We start from the raw sequence: 26,483 nt of genomic DNA on the forward strand, positions 1-26,483 counted from the left end.
GTTTGCACAGTACTGTACATACATGGGTATATATTTATATACTGTATTATAAATTGATTTGGGGTTAAATATGACCAGGACGATTTCTTGACAGGTTTAGTAAGAATCACCTGTGTTGTGTAGTTGCCAGGGTATTGCTATGTGTTTGCTAAGTTGTTCTAAGTGCATACTGCTCAAATTTAAATAAAAACATGTCTTATTTACACACCCTTATGTTGTTCCAGACCAATGTGGCTTTCTTTGTTCTGTGGAACACAAAAGGGGATCAGTCACCATTCATTTTATTGCATCTTTTATTTAAAATTTCTGTTTATGTTGTGCCTTTTTTTAGTAATTCATCCCATTCTTTAAAAGGAACATGTCACTTTAAAGGTGTCTTGAACCTCAGAAAGTTGTAGGAAGAAACTAAGAGGACACAATCTAAGGAAATTACAGTATATTACCCATTCCTTCTCATACAAAGATCATACAGCTCTCTCTCCCATTCTCTCTTTTTCAAGTCTCCCAAGTGGAAGCCAAAGCTGACTGCAGTAATTACGCCTAATGATCACCTGATAATTATAATAGTTCTCACTTAAGCTAATTTCCCATTGTGTTTGAGGGTGGATGTCCTCTGAGCCCAGCGCACAACCATGATGCTCGCCAGTGTACGTTTGAGAGAGAGAGAGAGAGAGAGAGAGAGAGAGAGAGAGAATGAAAGAAAAAGGAGAAATGGGGCATGAGAGAGGGAACGAGTAAGAAGATATATTCCTCTGTCTTACGGTTCTCGCTTAAGCACTGTTGATACAGTGGTACCCAATTACAGCACTCCCTATAAAACTAATTTAAAGGGAGAGCGACCCTGTCGTGTGTACGCATTTAAAGCTCAGCTGACACGCTTGCTGGAAATATAAGGATTGATGTTGGATTCTGTTTTGAGTCTGTTTGTTTAATCCAAGAGTTGTTTTGACTCTAAAAGCTGCCCAAAATCTGATGCAGCCTTACAGTGTTGATTTGCAACACAGTGTAGTGAAATTTCTATTCATTTTGTCTCTTTCTTAATAAATGTTCCTGACTTTGGACTGAGGAACTGTGCATAATATTCCAAAGTAAAATAAAGGTTTGTCTGTAATTTTGCATCGAAAATTAATCACTTGGTCCTCCTCTGAAAATAATAATTTTTTGCTGACGTCTCATAGTTAATGTTCACTAGTAGACAAAAAAAATCTAGTGATTACTTTAATATTATTTTTGAATTACTTGTTACATTTTTCTTACATGTTTTGATGAAAATCATACATTTTAAGTGTGTTAAGCACCACATTACACTCCTTTCGTTGAACAGTAAACATGATTTTCCCCCCAGCGTTTTTTGATTAAGTAATCTAGATTACATGTAGTCCATTACTACCTAACACTGTGGTTATTGCATTGGCCAATATGTGTTGTACTCCTATACTTTATATTGTCACCTATTGAGGTGTGCCAAAGCAAAGTTTTCAGTTACCAAACTGCACTACCCATGGATCCTAATGAGAAATATCCAACAATCAGAGCATCACAGATCACAACCTAGAATGATGGAATCAACTTGGTCTCCAAACACTCTTAAACTATTTATGTATAGGGCTGGGCGATATGGCTAAAAAAATAATGTCTCGATGATTTTCAGCCTATGGATGATTGTGATGAAACGGATTCAGTTGCAGAAAACAGGTTTAATAACAGACTGGTAAATATACAGAGGGCAAATCCAGAGGAGCGTAGTTGAGACGAAAGCAATGTCAAAGCCAGGAGATAAGTTCACAAAACAAAACACGAGAAAGAACAAACGGGTAGATACAAGCGAAAACACTGGAGTTAGCAAAGCAGAGTGACAAACAAGCAATAACCAACAAAGCTGAAACAGGCAGGGTATAAATAGGGAACAAAAACAGTGCAGGTGAAACTAATATTCGGGTGATTGGGAACGAGTGTGGGAACTGGAAGAAGCGGGGTGGATTGTGGAAATGGAGTTCATGACAATGATATTCAAAAGATATCTCGATAAAGATGTTTTTGCTTTGGAATGGCTAAAATGTTGGGGGGTTTTAAAATCAGAGAAACATTAATTCTATACAAACAACAATTGTAGCCAAGTAGATTTAATATTTAAAAGGCATTAAATAAAAATCTATTTAAAAATACTGAAGGTATAATTCCCACAGATTTAATCATTTTCATTGACATCCACTTTTATATTTATTCTATTTTATATATACAATAATGCACTTTTATATTTATACTGTATTTTATATACTTATGATAAATGTTAGTAAGGGTGTGTTGATGTCCAGATGTAAAAAGTCTTGTTATTGATGCTGGTGCAGTGCATAGTGTAGGGCACATTCTCTTTCCATCATCGAGCTGTTCAGAATGTCAGTGCTGTTGCCGTTTGAAATGGTTCATTTGCTCCATAGTGCTTTAATTCATGTAGAATTCAAATGGGTCACATGAGGTTTGTTATGTCCCAAGCATTAGGTGAAGCCCAGTTTAATTGCGCAAGCCGTTACACCCCCCCCCCCCCCCCATTATTTATACCCTGATCAATGGAAACATGTAAATGCTTCACTCTGCAACCCAATGCCAATGTTCAAGCCAAATCTACGCCCTTGTAATCACATGTGACCATATTACCATTTTAATGTTATTTTGATGAATTATACAGCACTTAAGTATCGTAAAATTAGTCTACTGATGAACTATATGAAACTTAATGTCCAAATAAAAGGCACATTAAAATCATCGCAATATTCACGGTATTGCTTATTTTTTATCATCAGCAAAACTATTGTGATTATATCATGAATATTCGATATATCGCCCAGCCCTACTGATGTATTTGTGTATATCTCAATATGTGGCAATCACTTAAAATATATTGATTTAATACTTATAAACAACTTTAAATCAATAGTTTGATATTTTTTCATTCTTTAAATTTGAATAAGTTATTTGCAATGCTTAACAGGATTATAGTTAATTCCCTCATTAAAGACATTAAATAAACAGTCCTGTACCTTTGTATTTTTGTCCGATTTTAAAATTCGGTTTTGCTACAAATCAAAGTTTTAAAAAAAAATCTCTTTCTTTGGGGATTTTTATTTTCACCCTATGGAAAAACATTTATTTGAAAAAATTCTGAACCAAGATGATTTTTCCATGTGGCATTGGGATATGTAAGATGCTGTCAACTTGACCTTCAGGCTTCACATCCCGCTCAAAAAGCTGATAGATAAAATCAAGGCAGAAGGTTTTTGTTTCTTATTGCTTAATAAACATCCTGTTTCACATAGAAATATGTGACTATGGAAGTAAATGCTTTGTGAATGGCATTTTATGCTGCCTTCAAACTGTTTCTGAATTGCAATCTCTCTTTCTCTTCCCCTTGCAGGAGGAAGCTACAAGAAGATTGGTTACTATGATATGACTAAAGGCAATCTCTCTTGGTATGGCAATGACAGGTGGATAGGTGAGTACACATTTGTCTCACTCATCTCCCATACATGCTCTTGTTTATCACTTTCTGTTGCACTCTCCTCTGTTCTCTCACACAATCTCTCACATGATTACTCTTGCCCCACGCCTGCAATTTCTCTCCGTCTATCCTAGTGTTACAGCCACACAATCTAGCCCCCCCCACAAAAAACGAGAAGCACAGACGACAGGCCGCTATAAGGTATTAATCAATCAGTCAGTCAAATTCTGTTTAGCATTCTGTCCATGAGGGCAGAGGCGCTGCAGGAGCTTGGCATAGCTTAACAAAGAAAGACAAATGAATGGCGTTAGAAAACCTCCAGGAGTTCATTCCAATCATAAATTGAGCAAGCGCACTTCTACAAATTGTGCACTATATAGAATGAGTGATGGTTTCATTTAATCTTTTTAATTATATTTGATAACCAGTTCATGCTCAGTGTAGGAGATGGCATATTGAGAAGATGCCAGCTGACAGCTGAAAACAACACAAAAGAGAACTGGCCCAGGCCGTTCTCCAGATGCCTCCCAGCACGCTCTATCCTTGACTGAAAGAGTATGAATTGTCCAGTCATGATGGGTGGCACCGTGTGCCACAACAGATTGTCTTTGCCATTGATTTGTATACCACTGGTTCTCCACTAGTTTTGCTTCAGGATCCAGATTTTTACATTAGACATCCAGTGCGACCCAACATAGTACCAAAATTGTTTATTGTACATAAGAAAAATATCTTTAGTGTTTATCTTTTTATTTTTTTTAATACCTTGCAGAGTTTTGTTGATTTCTTTTCGTGGATTAGGGCATGTCCATACTGGCCTGTGCCTAATTTGGCTAGCTTCTCTCTAAAATGCCTGAATATGGTTACTTGCATTTTATTATTTGCATTTATCATTGATTTTACCTGCTGTTCTTGAACCAATCAAAACAGACGTGCAACTAATTATTTGAGAACTAGAGATTGAAACCCTTGTAGACTCTAAACGGGGCTTGTGATTTGAAAAATATCGTCTTAGCTTTTGGATTGGTGGTTTCTAACATTGACGGTAGAATGCCACATCAACGCCCTCATTATATGACCGTTTCTCTGCCTTGACATTTCCCCAGACATGCTGTCAGTGGGCTTATTCTGTTTTCAACTTGCTTATTAGCTTATTAAAAACTAATTGAAGCAGTGAGCTCCATGGCAACTGTAGCACGTCTTCATTGCGAAATGCGCTAATTGCAATTTTCACAAGCCGTTCTTGGGGCCTTGTCATGGAACCTGATTTTCATATATTTACCCAGCTTGCAACTGGGAATAGAGCCCACCACATTGCTGATGTGGAGAGCCATTGTCTTACACCCCAGGCAGCTTGCAGTATCTGGTACCTTTAACTCCTGCATTAGTTGTCAATGATATTTCCCTTGAGAGGTCATTGCTATAACAGCAACCCTTGACCGTACCAGACTGTAAGTTGCTGTTTTAGTCTGCAGCCACTCTGAAAGGCATGCAGCTCTCATGCAGCGTTTAATGCTTGGAAGTACCAACATTACTTTGAGTTTGACTCGGTTAAAGGTGACAAAAACATCAGCGTCCGCTGTACACTCTGCGTGGGAAGAAAACTTTTATCTACAGCGAAAAATTCCACCTCAAATCTGAGCAAGCACCTAGCAAGCCGGCACAGGAATGTGAAACTTACTGAAAATAACCCTGAACCTTTCACTCCGAAAGAAACCAAAAAACATAGGGCCTTGTCAGGGTAGCCATAAAATGAGACTGGACTAACAGCCTAAATGTGGCATGCAACAGCATTTTCTGTTTTGGTAAAATTATTTTTACTCTTCTCTGCACTTTACTATTAAAAGATGTAAATGTTAATAATTTGGAATACAGTCAGGAGATACTTTCATTTTAATTATTTTATTGCTGTATTTTATTTACATCTATTCGAATGAAGGGTTTTACAAAAAATATTTTTATTTTATATGCTGGAATATGCAGAAATATAAGTTAACAGAAGGACGACTTTATTTCATTAAAATATGGTGGAATGTGCAGAAAATAGGTTTAAATGTTCAACAATTTTCTTCAAGTCTGAGACTGTTGCATTTAATTACATTTTTGCTTGATGTAATGTGCATAAAGTTAAAATATTGAAACTAATAAAACAAGTTTTAAAAAAGAGAATGTTTCATTTGATTCAATTTTAGATGATGGAATATGCAGAAAGGATAGAATTAGGCTGAAAGGTCTATTGCTTTATAGTGTATTCAGGTCGTGGATCATGTTTTTGAAAAGTAACTTAGTAAAGTAACTAATTACTTTTTTGGAAATAAGTAATTAGTAAATTAACTGGATTACTTACTTGGAGAAGTAATCAGTAATCAGTAACTAATTACTATTTCCAAGTAACTTGACCAACACTGCTCTTGAGTGCTGAATATGCCTCTGATCCATGAAAAAAGGCCAATGAGAATTAGGCAGACAGTATTTGCATACCCCGCCCCCGGACATACGGGTATAAAAGCGGGGAAATACGTCGAGTTCATTCAGAAATTTTCTTCAGAGCCGATGGTTGTGTATGCAGTCAGCTGCAAATTACATACCCGTTCCTGTTCCTCTGACGCTTGCCTGCTGTTGGATCTACGGCACACTTCAGTGGCTTTCTTCTTCTCTGCATGGCAGTGCAGTTTGCCCCTGGGCGCTTCAATGGCACAAAACTAAAAGAGTTTATTTAAAAGAGTGATTTTCTCTGAAAGTGTATTTTACTTTAAAAGAGCAAATACACAGCTGGCGTTGAACGTCCTTTTCAGGACGCGCCTTTATAAAGAAGCCTTTCCGCCCCTGTGTAGTTCCTGGATGCGGTAGAGTGCTCTCCGCTTCAGATGGCCACAGGCGTTGTCTCGTGTGTCTGGGTTGCGATCACACCGTGGCAGCGTTTGTGGATGGTTCGTGCTCTCACTGCGAGAGCATGACCATGGCAACGTTGCGGTTGCGGCTCGCTTTCAATAGAAAGCATGCCACTCCAGCCGCCCCCCGCATTGCTCCTTCTTCCCACGGGATTGAGGACGATGCGGCTGGCGATGGAGGTGATTTGGGGACGGCAGCGGGTGCAGCTCCGCCAGGTATGCCCCCTTGGACCACCCACCTCCCGGCAAGCTCGTTGACTCCCGTTCATGCTCGAGGCAAGAGAGGCTCGCCTTACAGCCAGCCTGCCTATCCTCTAGAGTTCGAGGTGGATGAACTCACCGCTGCATTGGAGATTGCGGCATCTGACGCTGATGACTCCCCTGGGCTGCTGCCTTCGGGGTAGCATGCCCAGGCTAAGGCTGACGAGCAGATGTCCGATATGCTTGCCCGGGCCGCCGCCAGTGTGGGGCTGGACTGGAACCCTCCGTCCTCCCCACAGCCATCACAGTTGGATGACTGGTTCCTGGTGTCTCCAAACTGCTCACAGCCGTTCCCGGTCCCGTTTTTCCCGGAGGTGTATGATGAGCTGACGTCTGCATGGAGGGCACCCCTCTCCACACGTCACAAAGCTACTGGCTCATCCGCTCTCGCTACCCTCAACGGCGATTCCCCAGGTGGACAGGGCTGTTGCGCTCCACCTGTGTCCCGAAAACCCTACCACCTGGCGGGGTCGCCCTGTACTCCCCTCCAAGGCCTGTAGGACAACGTCTTCATTGACTGCCAAAGCCTACAGCGCCACTGGACATGCCGCTTCCTGAGAGTCCACCAGGCCAAGGCACTGAAAAATCTGCATGGGGGTTGCCCTGATCCTGACGTGCTGCAGGAACTGTGCTCAGCGACCGACCTCGCCCTCAGAGCCATGAAGGTCACAGGGCAGTCACTCGGGCAGGCGATGTCCACACTCGTGGTCCAGGAACATCATCTGTGGTTGAACTTGGTCGAGATGCGTGAGACCGACAAAGTGCGCTTCCTCAATACCCCTTCTCCCGCTAGTTCAGGGCAAACACGTCTTGATCAAATCAGACAGCGCCACCGCGGTGGCGTACACTCCCGCCACATGTCGCGACTCACCCGTCGTCTCCTTCTTTGGAGTCAGCAGCGACTCATGTCTCATGACTCATGTCGCTGCTAGCCACTCACATCCCCGGCAACCTCAATGTGGTAGCGACTGCGCTATCATGACAATGCTGGCCCGGTGGAGAATGGAGGCTTCACCCCCAGTCGGTCCAGCTGATTTGGGAATGATTCGGCAAGGCCCAGGAAGACCTGTTTGCCTCCCGAGAGACCTCCCACTGCCTGCTATGGTATGCCTGAACAGAGGCTCCCCTCTGGGCAGACGCGCTGGCACACAGCTGGCCCTCGATGCTGCGCAAGTACGCATTTCCCCCAGTGAGCCTTCTTGCACAGGTGCTGTGCAAGGTCAGGGAGGATGAGGAACAAGTCACATGTCACAGGGAGTGGCTCCCTACTGGCCCACTCGAGCCAGGTTCACGGACCTCGTACTCCTTGCGACAGTCCCTCCCTGGCGAATTCCCCTGAGGAAAGACCTTCTTTCTCAGGTACAGGGCACGCTCTGGCACCCACACCCAGACCTCTGGAACCTCCACGTCTGGCCCCTGGACAGGACTCAGAAGATCTAGCTGGTCTACCACCTGCCGTCGTAGACACGATCAGCCAAGCCAGAGCCCCTTCTACCAGGCAACTTTATGCCCTGAAGTAGCGCTTGTTCGCGAATTGGTGTTCTTCCCGGGCTGAAGACCCACAGAGGTGTGCAGTTAGGTCAGTGCTCTTATTCCTGCAGGAGAGGTTGGAGGGGAGGCTGTCCCCTTCCACCTTGAAGGTGTATGTTGCTGCTATCGCGGCCCACCACGCGCAGTAGATGGCAAGTCTGTGGGCAAGCACGACTTAATCATCAGGTTCCTAAGAGGCGCCCAGAGGTTAAATCCTTCCCGGGCCAAGCCTGTTCCCCTCCTGGGATCTCTCAGTAGTCCTCACGGCCCTTCAGAGACCCCCCTTCGAGCCGCTAGAATCAGTTGGACTGAGGGCCCTCTCTCTAAAGACTGCCCTGCTGATCGCACTCGCCTCCATCAAGAGGGTCGGGGAACCTGCAAGCATTCTCTGTAAGTGACACTTGCCTGGAGTTCGGTCCTTCAGACACACATGTGATCCTAAGACCGCGACCAGGCTACGTGCCCAAGGTTCCTACCATGCCCTTCAGAGACCAGGTAGTGAACCTGCAAGCGCTGCCCCAGGAGGAGGCAGACCCAGCCCCTTCATTACTGTGTCCGGTGCTTTATGTACCTACTTGGACCGCATGCAGAGCTTTAGACGTTCTGAGCAGCTCTTTGTCTACTTTGGTGGAAAGCGGAAAGGGAACGCTGTCTCCAAACAGAGGCTTCCCACTGGGTGGTGGACGCCATTTCATTGGCCTATCGCTCCCAGGCCGTGCCCCCCCTTGCGTGTCCGAGCGCACTCAACAAGGAGTGTTGCATCCTCGTGGGCACTAGCCAGAGGCACCTCCCTGGCAGACATATGTAGAGCAGCAGGTTGGTCAACACATAATACATTTGCGAGATTTTACAATCTCAGGGTTGAGTCAGTATCGTCCTGTGTTTTCTCAGGTACGAGCTGGTAGAACTCGGTAACACGCTGACGGTCTGGCCGGGTGGATCGCTTGCACCTAGCGCCCTTTCCCTATCTCCTAAAACTGTGTGCTTTCTCTCCCAGGAGATCCCGTACATATCAAATCCCTGGATAACACCTCCCTAGCCCTGTGGGTCCGCAATTCAGTGGAGGAATTCGCCGACCCAATCCACTGCGGGTATTCGAATCTAGCCTGTACTGGAATAGGTGCTCCACAGGTCGGGTCTTCTGCGTGGACTCCTCCTGTGAATATTTTCCGCAGTACGGTCCCCTTACAAGTGGATCCGCGTCTCCCTTAGGCAGTTCCATCTGCCCCCCGCTCACCGTGTTGTAGCAACTCCCCCCTCCTTGAGGCTGGCTCTACCACCATGCCATTTATCCACATGTGACCTGAGTGGCCCATGTGATGTATTTCGCCACTTTACCTCCCCCTTCCTGGGCAGGTGTGGTCTCCGCAGGGTCTTTTCCCCCTGAAAGAATAGGAAACTGGGTAAGAACCCATTCCCACGATGCCTGTAAGGGCGCTAGCCATTTGGCTCTATGCGAGAAACATAGAGAGAAAAGAGGCCCGGCTAGGCTCGGCCCGTTCCCAGGTTGGCAAGCGTCGCCTTGTTCCCCTGTTAGGGCAACCAAAAGGATTCCGACGACTTTTATGGGGCATTGGGGAAGGGTACTTGCAGTCTGACACAACTGGTCGCCTTTGCACGTGAAATACTTGCCCGTTCTTTTGTCAGCAGTACATGTACACGGCCCAGCACATGCGTGATTTAAATTGGACCCCTAGTGTCGCTTCTTCGATACAATGTCGGGGAACGTCTAGGTTACGTATGTAACCTCCATTCCCTGATGGAGGGAACGAGACGTTGTGTCCTCCCGTCCACGTCGCTGAGCCGAGCCACTGTTGTGGCCGTACCATTTCCGGCTCCTCAGAAAACTACTGAATGAACTCGACTTATTTATCCGCTTTTATACCCGTATGTCCGGGGGCGGGGTATGCAAATACTGTCTGCCTAATTCTCATTGGCCTTTTTTCATGGATCAGAGGCATATTCGGCGCTCAAGAGCGACCCCTAGTGTCACTTCTTCGACACAACGTCTCGTCTAGTCTATGTGCTGTGTTTTATATAGAGTATATAATATGCAGTACATAAATATATACAAAAAATACATAGAAATAATGACAAAATATTTAATACAATAATAAAAAAAATTAAAAACATTAAACATTTGATGGCATTTGATTAAATGCTGCTGTTCATCTCTATGTTTTCGACTCAGTTTAATTAAGATGTTTACTAGTTGTATTGATGGTGATTATCGATTCACAAGCTCTCGATTCGATTCTGATTTAGATTTGATTCAATATCGATTCATATGGATATATTTAACTTATAATGTTCCTTTTGCTTACTCATGAAAAAAAATATCTCCCAGCTAATGCTGTTAATTATACAGGGGACCTTTTAACTAGGTACATAAGGAAAATATACGTTTTACTAATTATATTTTATTTCTTTTTCATCGTTTTGGTCACATTTGGGCTTTATAAAAATGAACAAATCAATGTATTCAATCAATCAATTCAAAAGTATTTACATTGATTTGTTGAACGTGCACTAAACTGTCAATTTAACATAACCCGCATTTCTGTATAATGCACCTTTAAATGAGCGCATGTTAACTAGAGAGGCTTGAATGACTTTACCTCATCTGTGCGATGCATGATTATAATTAAATGTTTTTTTTTTGTAGTTGTTTTTAATCAACAACTGACTGTAAAGAACAGAAAGGGTATTAAAAGAGATATTATTCAATGACAAATGGGTTGAGTGGATCTCGCCTTTGAAAACACATTACGAACAACTTTATCCACCACTATACTACACAATTACTGGTTAGTGAAATATGAACATTTACCAGCCAGTTGCCAGATATATTCACTTTAGTCGCATAGTGAAAATTAGATTGCAAATGCGAGTGATTTCCTCTCATTGTAGTGGAGGATTGAGTAAAAAGTAAAAGATCAATCTTGAAATTTAAGAATTGAGATCGAGATCGTTCAAATGAAGATCGAGATTAATCTGAAAATCTATATTTTTACCCACCCCTATATCAAATGTCACCCTAATTGAGATCCTCGTTAATGTTTTTGTACAATATATTTAGAAAGGTATTTCACCTCACCCAACTTCAATGTAGTTGTAGCTTGTTGTTTAGCAAACTACTTTTTCAAAAGAGTACCTTCACCCTACATAGTTTAACTAGTTTAAACTATGAGTATTTTGTCAGTTGACAAGCTACATTGTTAAAGTAGCTTCCCCAATACCTTATGACATTGAGTCATCATGCCTGCTTGGTCGTGATGTTGTAAACAAGAATGCAAAATCATCAAAACTAACATCACGAAAGAGCCTGTCAGCAGCCAACGCCTTTGATACATGGGGAATGATGACCCTTAATATGTTGCTTGAGCCACTAGTGAGACTGTGCTATCTGGACACACACACACACGCACAGATGCTACCCATCACAACCCAACCTTTTCACCTTGTCCCCATTGTCATCGACACTCCTGGACAGAGTATTCCAGGAGACAGCAATGATGCAGGGCTAAAAATTATCAGCGGTGTTACGTGCTGAAATAAGGCCTGTTGAAGGAGAGGGTGACTTTGCTACAGATTGGACACCACATGTTGACCGATCGCTCAGTTTAATTCAACTGGGATAGCCTTAGCACTTCCCCCCACCCCTTTTTACGTCTCATACCCTCTGCAAAGTGAAGATTACCTCCCTTCATCTTCCTGTTGAATGGGATAATTTTTTTACACTTTATTTTCCATTGCATTGTCTCTCGCTTTTACCCATCCACTTCTCTGGCCTTGCTCATTCTCTCTCACTCTCCCTGGTCGCTCCTGACAACCACTGCATCGGTGCCTTGTTCCCTGTAGCAACCATTATGGGTCTTGGTTGCCATGGCAACATACTTTCCCGATTCCACCATCAAGGACAGGGAGAAGTAATAAACGTCATGAGTTCTCTGGCCCATTAGACAAACACACACTCAGATGTTTACAATATGAACACTTGTTAAACCAACACACAAACTCGCATTGCCAACCAAAATTGATTTGAAGCCAATCTGAAATCAAAATAGACCCAATATACTCTCTTAATACTTGTTCCTAGTCTTACGCTTACAGGTTTAGATTAACACACACAGCATGTACACTCGTAATACATACAAACACACACACACAGTTACATTTTGACTAAAATTGCTTTGATGTCAACATAAAAATCTAAATTGACCCTGTTTAATTTCTTAATATGTTTCTCTTATTGTAAATGTTTCACTAGTGCACGTTTTTCAAAAATAAAAATATTTTGTATATTACACTAACTTGCAGCACAATTGACTCGACTTTCCTTTTTAGCTGATGTCACCAAGCCATAAAGACCATTCAATCAATTCTTAATAGAGGAAATTAAGTACAGCCCATCTGGCACCAAAAATCATGCACTGCTGCCAGACTTTTGGCTGATAAGACAAACGCATGAATAAGTAAGTGTACAGATATACATAATAAAGTGCTCGTGAGTGTATATTTTACATGAAAATAAGACAAAAATGCTCGGTAAGTGTAATAAGGTTTAAAATGGGCAAGAAGGAGGGGGGAACCGGATGAATAATCAAAATGAAGTTTAATGAAAACTTAAAAAGTCACAAACATAAACACACACGGCAGCTGCGTGTGGCTCTCTTTCTCTCCTAAACTGCTGCATCCTTATCGGCTTTATCCCTCTCCTCGACTGATTAGCCCTCCTCCTTGTCACAGTGAGATTTATTTATTTATTAATTTTGCAGTGTTGCAAACACCATTTTATGACTTTCTATTTTTCCATGGAACACAAAAGGAGATGTTTGGCTGAATGTTCCGCTTCAGACACCATTCACTTGCATGGTATAAAAAAAGATCAAATGACATTGAATGATGGCTGAGGCTATCAGTCCCTAAAATTCTGCATTTAGGCAAATTTTTTGCAAAATGAGTTTGAAACAACATGAAAGTGAGTAATTGATCACAAAATTTTCATTTTGGGGTGAACTTTCCCTTTAATTTATCTACTTTGTGCAATAGTCACCCGATTTGACTGCTAATTTCCGTGAATTGCATTAATGAATTAAAACAATGAGCTGCAAATAAATGCACTCCATCAAAGCACACATCACCCCTCGGCACAGATCTCAAGTTAATTTTAACACCATAGCAACACTGCAACATTAACATCCTGACCTGAAACACCATAGCAACCACTTTCTATTTCCACAAACCACTTAAACCCATGTGTCGTGCCATATCACATATTCTGAGTCTATCTATTTTACTTAAGATTGGCACAGCTACTTGCTGTTTTCCCAGCAATCCAGAATTCTTCTATTGTCCGTCTCCGGCCCTGAGCGGTTGCATTCAGATCGATCTCCTGCTCTCCTTTAATCAATATCACAGAGATCCACGAGGGAGATAGCCTTACATGAAGCTCTAATTAAGATTGACAGTTGCAGCGCTTATCAGATGCTCTGGTGAGGGGTTCTGCTGGGACTGCATGGCCAATAGAAGTGGTTTCGAGTTCGAGGGGATGGACTTTATAAAGCAAAATCAGCTCTTGTGAAAGATAGCTCTGTTGGGTCCCCAACCAATTTGTGACAGGAAAAGAATGCAATGCAAGTGTATATTTTGTGTGCAGCCCACCCTTTGAAGGGATCTGACCACAATGCGCCCTGTTGTCCTTTGCTGTTGCCGGTTGGGCAGTTGATTACCCGTCTGGACCATCTGCGATGGTATAGGTTCACAGGCTTTAGTGGTAGAAATGTGAAATTTGATCGCTATCAAACTCTCTCATCTGTTTATCGAGAGAGAGAGAGAGAGAAAGAGTGTGAAGGAGAGAGGCAGAGAGAGAGGTAAAGTGACACGATTCCACGAAAATTCACCCGTTTAAAACAAGCCCAAAAACACTGTGAAACGATGTGTTGATTCTGAGGAACTGTAATCTTCACGGAGCACGTTTGACATCTGAACCAGTGAAGGGCAGTTGGGTGGCTGCTCCCGGGTACTAATGCCTGCCAGTGCGACATATACAGAGATGCAACTTATATGTGTATATGTGTTTTTTTCTTTCTCAACAACGTGATTTTGACCTGGTGCGATTTATAGCCAGGTGCGACTTTATTTCCGGAAAATTCAGTACGCTTTGTTACATTATGTCGCTTAAACGTGCTATTTCTTGCCCTATAAACTTTCATTGTAAGTGCAATGCTGTCATTAAAACTTAAAATGAACTTGACCTAATTAAGTATTATAATGGAAATGACAAGTCAGTATGTTTGGTCTTCTGCTTATGCTGCTGTTGAAGCAGATCTAGACAGGTGGTGCTGGGTAGGAGGAGGGTTTCAGACATGCAACTGGCTTATGAAAAAAACAATGGAGGTTACAGTGAGGCATTTACAATGGAAGTGTCACAGGACCTATTTGCTTGTGCCATGAAGAGATTTATGACTGTACTAACGTCATTAATATAAGGGATGTGTTGAAATTCTTTAAATATCTCTCTCACACACTCTCTCGCTCTCTCTCTCTCTCTCTCTCTCTCTCTATCTATCTATCTATCTATCTATCTCTCTCTCTCTATCTATCTATCTATCTATCTATCTATCTATCTATCTATCTATCTATCTATCTATCTATCTATCTATCTATCTATCTATCTCAATTCAATTCAATTCAATTCCAATGTGCCTAATTGGCATGACAGACATTACAGTGTATTGCCAAAGCATTTGCAATGTTTAAAATAATTAAATTCTGTAACTGATTTTTTAGATGACAAATTATTAAATGACTATGTAGAATTCTTTGTGTGTTTGTGTGTGTGTGTGTGTGTGTGTGTGTGTGTGTGTGTGTGTGTGTGTGTGTGTGTGTGTGTTGTTTGCATATCCTGCTCTCTCTGGGACCCCAGTTCTGTAGATCTCTTCCTGTCTCTATAGCCAGTGTAGCTGTACCGTGTCATTGCTTTTCTTTATTTGCAGTCTTTCAATGTGCCTATTGTTTATTCTCTGTTTAGGGCCAAATAACATTCAAGTTTACTTTGTTTTTGTGTTGTTTCAGACCAGTAAGTCAGATAATTTTCTTTTTATGCTTTGATAAATCTGTTAGAGCACATTTTTTGATGAGGGTGTCAGTGTCCTGAGGCTGACTGGTGTTAGTAGCATTAGTCTTTTTTTGTAGCCTGAGGAACATCTGAAGGAGGGGGCTTTTTTCAATATTCATTACATGGTTTTTAAGGGCTTTAAAATTATAAGAGTTGGGGTTACAAATTTTTAGATCTTTCCAAAATTTGGAAATTATGGAATGTTAGTGTTTTAGTTTTGATTGGGTTATTAGTCATGTATCAGGTCTGTCAGAAATTGAGCAGGATGTCTAGGTTCTGCTGTAGACCCTCTTCTGTGGGAGACAGCAGGACCAGGTCATCTGCAAACAGCAGGAACTTTCTGTTGGAGTCATACATTGTGAGGCCAGGTGCTGCTGATTGTTCTAGCTGTTTTGCCAATTCATTAATATAAATATTGAAGAGGGCGGGTGATAGAGGGCAGCCCATTCTCACACTCCGCCCTTGGTTGACGAATTATATTTGTTTATTTACAATTTTTGTATGTTGTATGTTTTTCCCCAATACCCGTTTCTATAAGTTTAGACCTTCATGCCAAATTGTATCAAAGGCCTTCTGGAAATCTACAAAGCAAGCAAATATTTTGGTTTTGTTTTGGTTGGTCTATATGTCAATCGGGGTATGTAGGGTGAAGATATGGTCTGATGTTCTATAATTTGGCAAGAATCCAATTGGACTTTTGCTTAAGACATAGTGGTCTGTAAGGAAGTGTGTGAGTCTTGTGTTGATGATACTACAAAACAACTTAATTAGTGCTTAAACAGATGCCTTGTAGTTGTTTGGGTCCACTCTTGAATTTGGACGTTTTGAGTCCTTTATTCCAGATGTCAGGGAAATTACCAACACTTTTAGTGTTTTAATATGGCCACTTTAAATTTGTGGTTTGTATTTTTTTGAGTATTTTGTTTAGAATTAAATCTGATCCACTTGCCTTTTTGGATGGTAGAGTCTGTTTTTTATCAATAATTCTTTTTTTGGTACTTGCCAGTTGTGGATTTCATATGGTTAATTTTTTTATATATTTGGGTTTGTTCTGTATTCATCCATAAAGTTGTTAAAAGTGATTATTCTAGGTATCTATTTTTCATAATGCTTTTTATTTAGGATATTCCAAATGATCCAGAAACTTTGAATATTTAGATCTTAATTTTTTTAGCTGATTTTAGATGTACTGCTCTGTCTTGTTTCTGAGTTTATTTTTAACGTTCTTTACCATAACGAAGGTGGAAATCTGCAAATCTGGTTGTCTGTATTTTCTACAGCCAGATTCACACCTTCTCCATTGTGAGAATAAATGGTTTCTGTAAAGTTATCTACAGTTGAAAACATTGTGAGGTGGCTATTTGCTGTCAGTTATTTTTCAGTGCAGCTTTGGTCTAATCTGAAATTCTTTCAAATGTTATACAGCTTACTGGTTTCTTGGATGCATGTTATATTTTTTTGTCCTTTTTAGATACACTGTAATTTGACTGTGATCTGATAGTAGTGATAGTGGTTTGACTGTTAATGCTTTTAAAGAGAATAGTCTCTCTCTTAATCTTTGATCATGTAATCAACCATGAATTGAACTGTATGTGTAGATTCCCCTCTCACCCTGCCATTGATGAGGTACAGACTGAGGCTTAGGCAGAGCTGAATTAGAAGTTGTTTTTTTACTTTCTCTGTCTCTCTCTCTCTCTCTCTCTCTCTCTCTCTCTCTCTCTCTCTCTCTCTCTCTCTCCATAGGTTCTGGTCCTCCTGCTGATCAGACGGTGGTCATTCAAAAGTTCAGATACCTGTCACAAAAACTCTTCGTTTCCGTGTCAGTATTCGCCGGCTTTGGCATTTTAATGGGGATCGTTTGTCTCACCTTTAACATTTACAACAGCAACATCAGGTACGTTTAGATGGGAACATGTATTCATGTGTCTGCTTTCATGGCTGTGTGCACGTTTCTATTGTGTGTCCATGCGTGACTTTAGTGTAGAGGACACAGTGTTACTTGCATGCAATTTGCTGGTGTTTCCAAGGCTCAGATTCACACATTTATGCATTCTGTTTGCACAGAGGCATGCCGGTTTCAAACAGGCATATCAAGTGTGATAAATGCATCAAGAATAGCAATAGCATGGCACACGTTTTAATACACCAGTGTCACCATTTTAAGCATATTCAGACCAAAGGTGGGTAGAGTATCTAAAAACTTTTCTCAAGTAAAAGTACAATAACTTTTTTTAAAAATGACTCAAGTAGAAATACAAGTAATAATGTTAAAAATTACTTTGAGTAAAAGTAAGAAAGTGTCCAATAAAAAGAATACTCAAGTATTGAGTAACTAGTTACTTTCACATATAATGTAATGGATGTTTACTCTCCTATATTCCTGTACATGATTCACAATTAACATGCATTACAGAATGATGTTTAATAATAATACTATTAATATTATTGTTGTTAATAATGGAAATTATCATCATTCACCACCATGTTGTTCCAAACCCATATGACTTCTTTCTTCCAAGCATAAAATTAAATGGAAGTTCACCAAAAAATGTAAATGCTCTCATTTTCTCACCCTTATACCATCCCAGATGTGTATGACTTCCTTTTTTCTGCAGAACACAAATTATGATTTTTAGAAGAATATCTCAGCACAGTTTGTCCTCACAAAGCAATTGAAAGTGACCAATACTTTGAAGCTCCAAAAACCACATAGAGGCAGCATAAAAGTAATGAATACGACTCAGTGATTTTCAGAATAATGATTGGTGAGAAAAGATATTGATCTGTTTCTCACCCTACACTTTATCATTAATTCCCTTCCTGTCAAGTACATAGATTGAAACTAGAATCTCAATTTAGAAGATGTCCAAGTTTAATGCTGTCTGCTTCTTCGTGCTTATCATGATCTCTCAAAGACATGGTTGGTACCAGATTCACTTGCATTCCTTAGTACTAAACTAAACAGAGCTGAGATATTTTTTTAAAAGTCTTTGTGTTCAGTAGAAGAAGGAAAAACACATCTGGGATGGCATGATGGTGAGTAAATGATGCAAGAATTTTCTATTTGGAAAACATTTTCTATGCTAACCTTAATCATCATTTACTTTCACTGCATGTTTTATCCTCCTCCATATTTTGAAAGGGAATGTTCATACTAACATCTTTTGTGTTCCAAAGAATACAGAAAGTTTCATGGAGTTAAAAGAACATGAGGGCGGGAAATGATGACAAAATATAAATTAAAGGCTGAACTATCACTTTAAGGATGCTTCTCAGATTTGGATGAATCTGTCAATTAGAAGAGAAGTTTGGAAATCTTTCCTAATAATTATTATGGTGAAAAACATGAACAATGTCACACTGTCCCAAGTTAAATATATATATAATGTTTAATTATACACTGAAGTCATTATTTCACAGCTTTTTACGTCCTGCGTGAATGTAGGTCAGTGACGGTCCAGCATGGTCAGTGTCTAAATAATTTTGATTATTAGTTCTGTTCACTAAGGGTGAATTGGGCCTTTTCTCTGTGTTTGGAAGCTTGTTTTCATTAGACAAAGCTGTCCACATCTGTCGAACGCTGTGCACGCGCCAACCTTGCACGTGCAGAAATGCTCACAATCGCGATCGTCAGGTTAAAAATATTTGTACTTAACGTGGATGTTTACAAGGATTTAAACAGTAGATATGTTACAGCTGATATAAAAATTCAAACTTAAGGACTGAGGTCATAAGAGCTCACATTTATAGATTCATGCTGAAAATGAATGAGCATCACCATGACACAGACAAGCCCACATTGTCACAATCTCTTTGTGTTTTCTTAAGTTGGAGCTGCAGTTTTTATCTTGAATTATATCCTTGTCTTGGTGTAAAATGAAGGCATTGTGTGGAGTATAGAAATGTTTGTTTTGCACATTTGCTGCTGTAGTGTTGAACGCAACTCGAGTGAGAGATATTGCAGCTGTGAAGTCCCGCTCAAAAATGTCAACAAGTTGCGCATTTATTAACACTTATTCAATTAATACCACTAATGTAACGACAGGAACGCTACCCATTGTAATTAAGTAAAAGTTGTTTTTTTTATTATCAGAAATCTACATGAGTAAGAGTGAAAATTACCCACCATAAAACATACTTATAAAATAATTTTTTTTCCATAAAGTTACTAAAGTAAATGTAACAATTGTTACTACCCACCTTTGATTCAGACTTTAGTGTGTGTGTTTCAGTTTTTTTATCTTAGACCCGGTTTATACCTAGTATTAATATGTGTTTTTGGTTATTGATCACATGTGGTAAGCGCTGATTATAAAAATGTTGTGAATAGATCACAAAAACTACATACGAGCGTAGACAAAAAAAATCGCATGTGACCACATTGCATTTAAGGTGTAAACGCTAATCCGTCCTGAATGCGTCCTGTACAGCAGTGAAGCTCCACCCCTCACCTGTCAATCAACCGCTGCCCTGAAAACCACTGAAAACATTCACGAGCACGATAACTTCACGGATCTTCCTCAGTGTGTCTGATATAAACACAGATGAGAGGCACAAACATCTGAAGCTCCTTTAATACAGCTACTTCTCTAAAATTATGGATAATTCTTCTTGAAATGTTGTGCTTCGATAAAATTTCAGCTGCATCTGAGAGAAACAGCGTGGCGGGGTTTTTTTCATGCTTGCTTTGTCTATTATAACTTTTTATTGACAGTAATGATTTTTATTGTGACTGATATTTTAAAATCAGTATTTGCTGAATATAAGAAACTTTTTGCTTATAAGCAACTTTTTTATTTTTTGAATATTATTTTATTGAAAAACTATGATGAAATTACATGTATTAAATATGATACAATGTGCTTTTGAGGTATATCTCTCAATCACTATTACATTACATTCACACGGCCACTAAAAAAAATCAATTAAAAAAAATCACAGAGCTTTGAAAATTCTGGCATGTACATTTTATAAGATATATTTAAAGATATATTTAAACTAATATTTATGTGTATTTTCATATATGCACCCTGATCTGTCATCATAAAGATCTCATTATTTTACATTGCAAGCTATTATTATGTAATTTACCACTGACCCAGTGAAAAAAGGTTTACAATTTCCCTTTTTTTAAATGCCAATATAGTGTTTGGTTCATAAAATACATAAAAATTGTTTATTGAAAAAATTAATATTTTATTAAAATTGCATTTCATGTGCTGAATTGAACTGTGATACATTTTAATCCATATCTACAGACCAAGGAGAGGAAGTTGTCGTGGCCAAACTCTCAAACATTTGGTATCTCTGAAATGCCCAGGGAGTCTTCTGATAAAACCCCAAGATTTACCACTGTAGCATGTATGGCCTTAGAAAACCTTAAATAACAAATGTGCTATACAAAAAAGAATTGCTGGGCTTCAGGAGAATAATGGCCTTTAAAGCCTATTGTATCAAATATGATACATAAAATAAAATAAAAAAATAAAAAATATATATATAAATTTTTTTTTACGATTTATTTGATAGTTTGTGGAATGGTTTAATGTAAAAAAATATATAGATTTAATTTTCGGACAATTCTTTCATATGTCAGGCTTTACATAGTTAGCTAATGTTAACGAATGGAACCTTATTGTAAAGTGTTAACATTTAATTTGATTTAACAATAATAACACTGCCTTGGAGTACCATGTTTTGTGAAATACTCGAAGGTACATATGTATGGTATGGTAATCATTTAGTAGCATTGTAAACATCACAGTACCATTGCACTGCTACAGTACCTGTGTACCTGCAAATATAAGCATCAGTGTTCCATGCATGAACCTGCTGTTTGAACATGAATGCACGTACAAACTGAAACATAAACTATGTGTTTTGCTAATTCAGCAATATGTATGTCTATATGTTGAAGATACATTCAAAACTCTCAGCCATACCTGAATAACATGACTGCAGTGGGCTGTATGATGGCCCTGGCTGCTGTTTTTCCTCTGGGAATTGATGGACTACATGTACGAAACGCCCAGTTTCCTGTGGTATGTCAGGTAAGTAGTCAGGCATTCTGTGAAATGTAGTTTTGTCATTTATGTAGGTTAATTATAGTAGTGAGCATATGAAACCTACTCTTTCACTGTTCTTTAGAAAGGCTTTAAGGAGTCATTTTAGTATTTTATTTATTTTCCTGAGGCACACTGACAATGTTAGTCAAAGTTTCTTGCACCAAAAAAGTGGTATAATTAGTTTTAATGGCAATTTCCTTTTCTAACTCTTTTTACTGAGCCTTTAAGACTTCTAAGTAAATGCTCTCTGTAAATGCTCTGAAACAAACACCAACTCAGCAGCTGCAGGTTTGCTGTCGGTTTCAGTATAGTTTGTGCTACCCCTTCCTTTAATAACAGCCTATTTGCAAAGCCTGCATTACGTTGTGACAATTTTTTATTCAGGGAGCCAGAATTTTTGGTTCTTTATTGTTTGGTGTTTAGGAATATCAATTTATATCCTGCTTTCTCTACTTCACAGTGACTGGGTGGGCCAATACATTTATTTAAAAACATTAAGGGAAATTAAAATTCATGACATGACTGCTTCAATATATTAATACAATATGAAATATTGGTTGAACTGCTTTTTATATTTTCTAGTTCCGTTTGTGGCTACTTGGACTTGGCTTCAGTTTGGCTTATGGCAGTATGTTTACAAAGATTTGGTGGGTCCACACTGTGTTCACAAAGAAGGATGAGAAGAAAGATAAGAGAAAAGTGAGTAGAGAAGATTTGTTGTGTGTATTTGAGGATAATTGGTGGTGTTTCAAGACAAACTATCTGTCCCTCTAAAGCCTCATTACAATTTAGTTCTAGAACTCTAGAACACCTTTGGAATGATGGAATTACTGTGCTTAAAATATAAGGTATATATCTTGTTTACCTTTCTGTTATGGTGTTATCTCAATCTCTGGCTTTGCCTCCGTCTCTCTGTCTGACCTTGTAGAGATGGGTCCCCCAGTGCCCTTGAGCATCTTTAAACAACACATTTATCATACAGCCATCTCAATGAGTCCTCCATACAACATCATGAGCCAGCAGTCACTCAATCACTATAAACTCTCTCACTCCTGTTTTAACTGTTTTATCTAAACATCCTTAAAAGATGGTACATATACTTGAGAAGCAGACTTGTGATACAATATTAAGACTTGGGTAACACTTTACATTAAGGTTCCATTTGTTTACTTTTGTAGTGGTCTAAAGCACATAACTGGTAAGCTGGTAATCAGAAGGACGTTTGTTCAAGCCCCACAGCCACCACCATTGGGCCCTTGAGCAAGGCACTTAACTCCAGGTTGCTCCAGGGGTATTGTCCCTGTAATAAGTGCACTGTAAGTCACTTTGGATAATAGCGTCTGCCAAATGCATAAATGTAAATGTATTACAAGTTAAGTGCAATCAACTGCATTTGTGGCATAATATTGATTACCACAAATATTTATTTAGACTTGTCCTTTCTTTTCTTTGAAAAAATTACAATCAAGGTTACATTGAGGCACTTACAATGGAAGTAAACGGGGCCAATTTTTGGAGGGTTTAAAGGCAGAAATGTGAAGCTTATAATTTTATTAAAGCACTTTCATTTATTCTTTTGTTAAAACTTGTGTATTATTTGAGCTGTAAAGTTATTTAAATTGTAATTTTTACAGTAGTTTTAGCATTTGTTGACTACATCGTCATGGCAAACAAACACGATTTTAAGCCTGATTTTCGCTCGCTGACAGTATTGTGGTGATCGCCGACAAAAGCCCAAAATCGTGGACAAATCAGAGCTCACTCCCATGAGCGATGATCGCAATGTATGAATTATTAAAGACGCGATCTGAGAGAATCACCGACGCGTTGCTGATGTCAGCGAGATATTTAGAATGTTAAATATCTGGACCAGTCGGTGATTCCAAATCGTGCAATGTGAAATTCTGATGTACCTGCAACTCGCTGCGGTATCGAGAAAGTCATATTGGACCGAAGGAATGGAGGAAAAATTTGTGGAACATTGACAGGAGCACCAGATTTGATGTTTCCTCTGAACTGTACCACAACCGGGTGGAGAAAGAGAAGAGTTGGAGAGAAATTGCCAATTCTCTTGGACAGTCAGTTAAACAAATAGGTAGATTTTTCAGTAGGAGGTACTTTTTCATATTGTAACCAATAAAATATATGATTACAAACATACACATCATACTCTGAAACGCATAACATGTGATCATGCATTTGATTTCGTATTTCGTATCACTTCTCGCATGTACTCTGTTGGGATTTGGGGTCCAGGCAGAGCTGTCAGGGTTCGTCAACAGTGAAATGTGTTCATCCCTGTCGCTGATTCCTAGTGTAATTTGAAAACGCTACGACTTATATGACAAGACAGACAGTTGTGTAATATGAATATGAATAGTACCACGATCCGACGTCTTTGAAAGTCGTGTAGTGTGTAGGAGGCATAAGTTGTAAAATTGGCTATAACTTTACACAGAAATGGGTTTGAAGTGATTTTATCACAATAAAATCATGTTTACATGCATACTGCTTAGTGAGTATTTTAAAGTGCAAACATTTTCCGTATTCACTTCCATTGTAAGTGCCTCACTAACCTCGATTTTTTTCTTTTTTTTATAGAAAAAGTCGAAATACATTTTTGTGTCAGTCAACATTTTGCCACAAATGCTGTTGACTAAGCTTAACGTATTGAACCCGGAATATTCCTTTAATGTCTTAAAATAATTAGCAGTTTTGCTTTATGTAACTTATTTTAAGGATGTTCAGATATTTTAATTGGAAAACCAGAAAAAATACTGATTGAGAAAATTATTTTGCAATGCAGGCCAAATGTATGCCATCAAACATACTTTTATACACAGCCAAAAACAACCCAAATACTATAGAGGAAGAGTCTGAGAGGCAGAAAAAGATAGAAGGAGAAAGCTTTTTAGGGATAAGGGTAATCATGGGGTATTCATGAATGTCCATCTAGTGGCATTGGAGGGGAGGTTGTCATATTCCCTTGTAGAGAGTTTAGTTCTCTCTGCCACTACATGACAATATATGACATGTAATGCAGCAAAAGATTCACAGCTTTGTCATTTTCAGTTGTGCTGCATTCACTGATGTCAATATTGATAAATTCTCTTTTTGAAATAAAAATAAAATACAATCATAAACCAAGTATAGTTTAGTTTTTTATGTTTGAAGTGGATTCTTCAAAGACATTGTCAAGAACACAAAAGGGAAATATTTGAATAAAGAGTGGTTCTTGCATTTGTTATAGAGCATAAGAGGAAAAGAAAGATTTGAGACAAACATTCTATTTTAAGTGCAAGAGGAATTCTTGTTATTTTATTGATGTGTGTAAAAAACAATACATACTTTGTATTTGTAGTTTATTCTTACACAAGATTGAAGCAATTTTTCTGGTTTAATACAAATTAGGCTCTTTTGACAGAATTCATGGCTTCAGAAGTAACCATCACCCAGTTTGTTAAAACAAACAAAAGAAGCATATACAGAAATGTACTTACAGTGGAAATCTATGTGTTGCACCTTGATAAACATTACAAAACACACTTCAATAGTTTTGATTTTAATAACACTGCTATAACATTTAAACATTATAGACCATTTCAAGAATGTTTAAGGAAGTGACGTCTTTTTGTTCCTTGAACATTTCCTACTAAATGTTGAACTCGTTTGCGTTCCAAACAGCATAAATCACCCTCTAAATCACCCTCTGAAGGCTGTGGTGGGCATGAGAAGGTGATAAGCGTTGCATAGGTCCAACTTCGTAAAGACGGATGAGCCCTGCAAGAGGCGCGGGACTTGCTGAACACTGTCCTCAGATCAAGGTGTGTTGAAAGCACTCAGCATAAGTCAGCTGGTTCATCTTGCAACGAAACACAGGACAAGACATGGGAAACAGCAGAGTTAAGTGCGCAAGACAATAAGGACTCAAAGCAAGAACAGTGTTGGTTGAACAATCAATGTGTGGGTTGTGCTTTACCAACCAAGGATGCCCCAACACTACCAGAGCTGATGGAGACAGGATAAAGAGGAAAGTCAACTGTTCCGGATGATTCCGGGAGATGAACGTGACTAGATTTGAGTTATGACAGACAGTGTTGTTCCACTCAGGTTATGGGAGTTGATAGGTTCATCCAGCCAAAATATGGGAAGTTGCCATTTGGATGCTAATACTAGGTCCATAAAGTTAACCTCAGTGTGACAGGCCGAAGTGTCCGAAGTACATGAGATTTATGTTGCGCTCGCCAGTAAACCCTTTCCTACCAACAAGCAATGTCTTTTAACAGACAGGCGGCAGCAATATGACCTGGGACAGCACAATACAGACACAGTCCATTAATATTGTTTCTCCCTATGGGAGTTTTGAGTCCTGGCGCCTTGCATAGGTTCATGATCGTTAGCTGGAGAGGCAGAGCGGGTAGAATGATCAACTGCCATAGCAGGTGGAAAACAGCATGGACAGTGAGGCATTGATCGACTCAAATAGCCAAATCCAACAAATTGTTGGTAAATCCAATTAATAAATCTCATCCAGAATGTCATCAGAAAGCCTGTGCAGAAAGTGATCTCTCATTGCGTGAATATTCCATTCACAAGAAGCAGCAAGAGTGCGAAATTCGATCACGTAATCTGCAACCCGTCGATCTCCTTGAGGTAGTCCAGACGAAATCCTCGCCACCTCCCGACATTGAGCGATCAAACACTCGGCGGAGCTCCGAAATAAATGTCTGATATGAAGCACAGCAAGGCTGTTGGTTGTCCCACATAGCAGTGCCCCATTCAACAGCCCGTCTGATGAGCTGGCCACCTTCATGGTGTCTGAAGCGAACGTGGAGGGTTGCAATGTAAAGAACAGGGAATACTGTGAGATTAATGTGCTGCAGGATTCAGCCTCACCTGAATAAAGGGTAGGATAACAAGTGCAGGCTTCAAAACATCTGGAAAACACAGGTGTCACGGGGCTTGTGAGGAAACCTTGCGTGGAGATTCAGGGGTCAGAGATGTGCGGAGATGTTGCACATAGGAGGTGAGATCGTGAGATGTGAGGCCATCACCTCCAAAGCCTGGTTTTTGGCTGCGATCTGATCATGCTGACATCCCAATAGCACTCCCTGCTGCTA

The 26,483-nt window shown here is 39.7% G+C and overlaps 1 protein-coding gene across 3 annotated transcripts in view; it reads left to right on the top strand.

The window, feature by feature from the left end:
* The window catches only part of LOC127650784 (gamma-aminobutyric acid type B receptor subunit 1-like), a 200,860-nt gene that overhangs the window by 157,228 nt on the left and 17,149 nt on the right, over window positions 1–26,483 (top strand). For all 3 annotated transcript variants that reach the window (XM_052136422.1, XM_052136421.1, XM_052136420.1), the window contains 4 exons: window positions 3,413–3,490; window positions 17,042–17,192; window positions 21,216–21,348; window positions 21,946–22,062. In XM_052136422.1, the coding sequence (XP_051992382.1) occupies window positions 3,413–3,490; window positions 17,042–17,192; window positions 21,216–21,348; window positions 21,946–22,062 (479 nt within the window). The remainder of the gene's footprint in view (window positions 1–3,412; window positions 3,491–17,041; window positions 17,193–21,215; window positions 21,349–21,945; window positions 22,063–26,483) is intronic.

This window comes from Xyrauchen texanus, chromosome 10, assembly GCF_025860055.1.
Source record: "Xyrauchen texanus isolate HMW12.3.18 chromosome 10, RBS_HiC_50CHRs, whole genome shotgun sequence".
NCBI lineage: Eukaryota > Metazoa > Chordata > Actinopteri > Cypriniformes > Catostomidae > Xyrauchen > Xyrauchen texanus.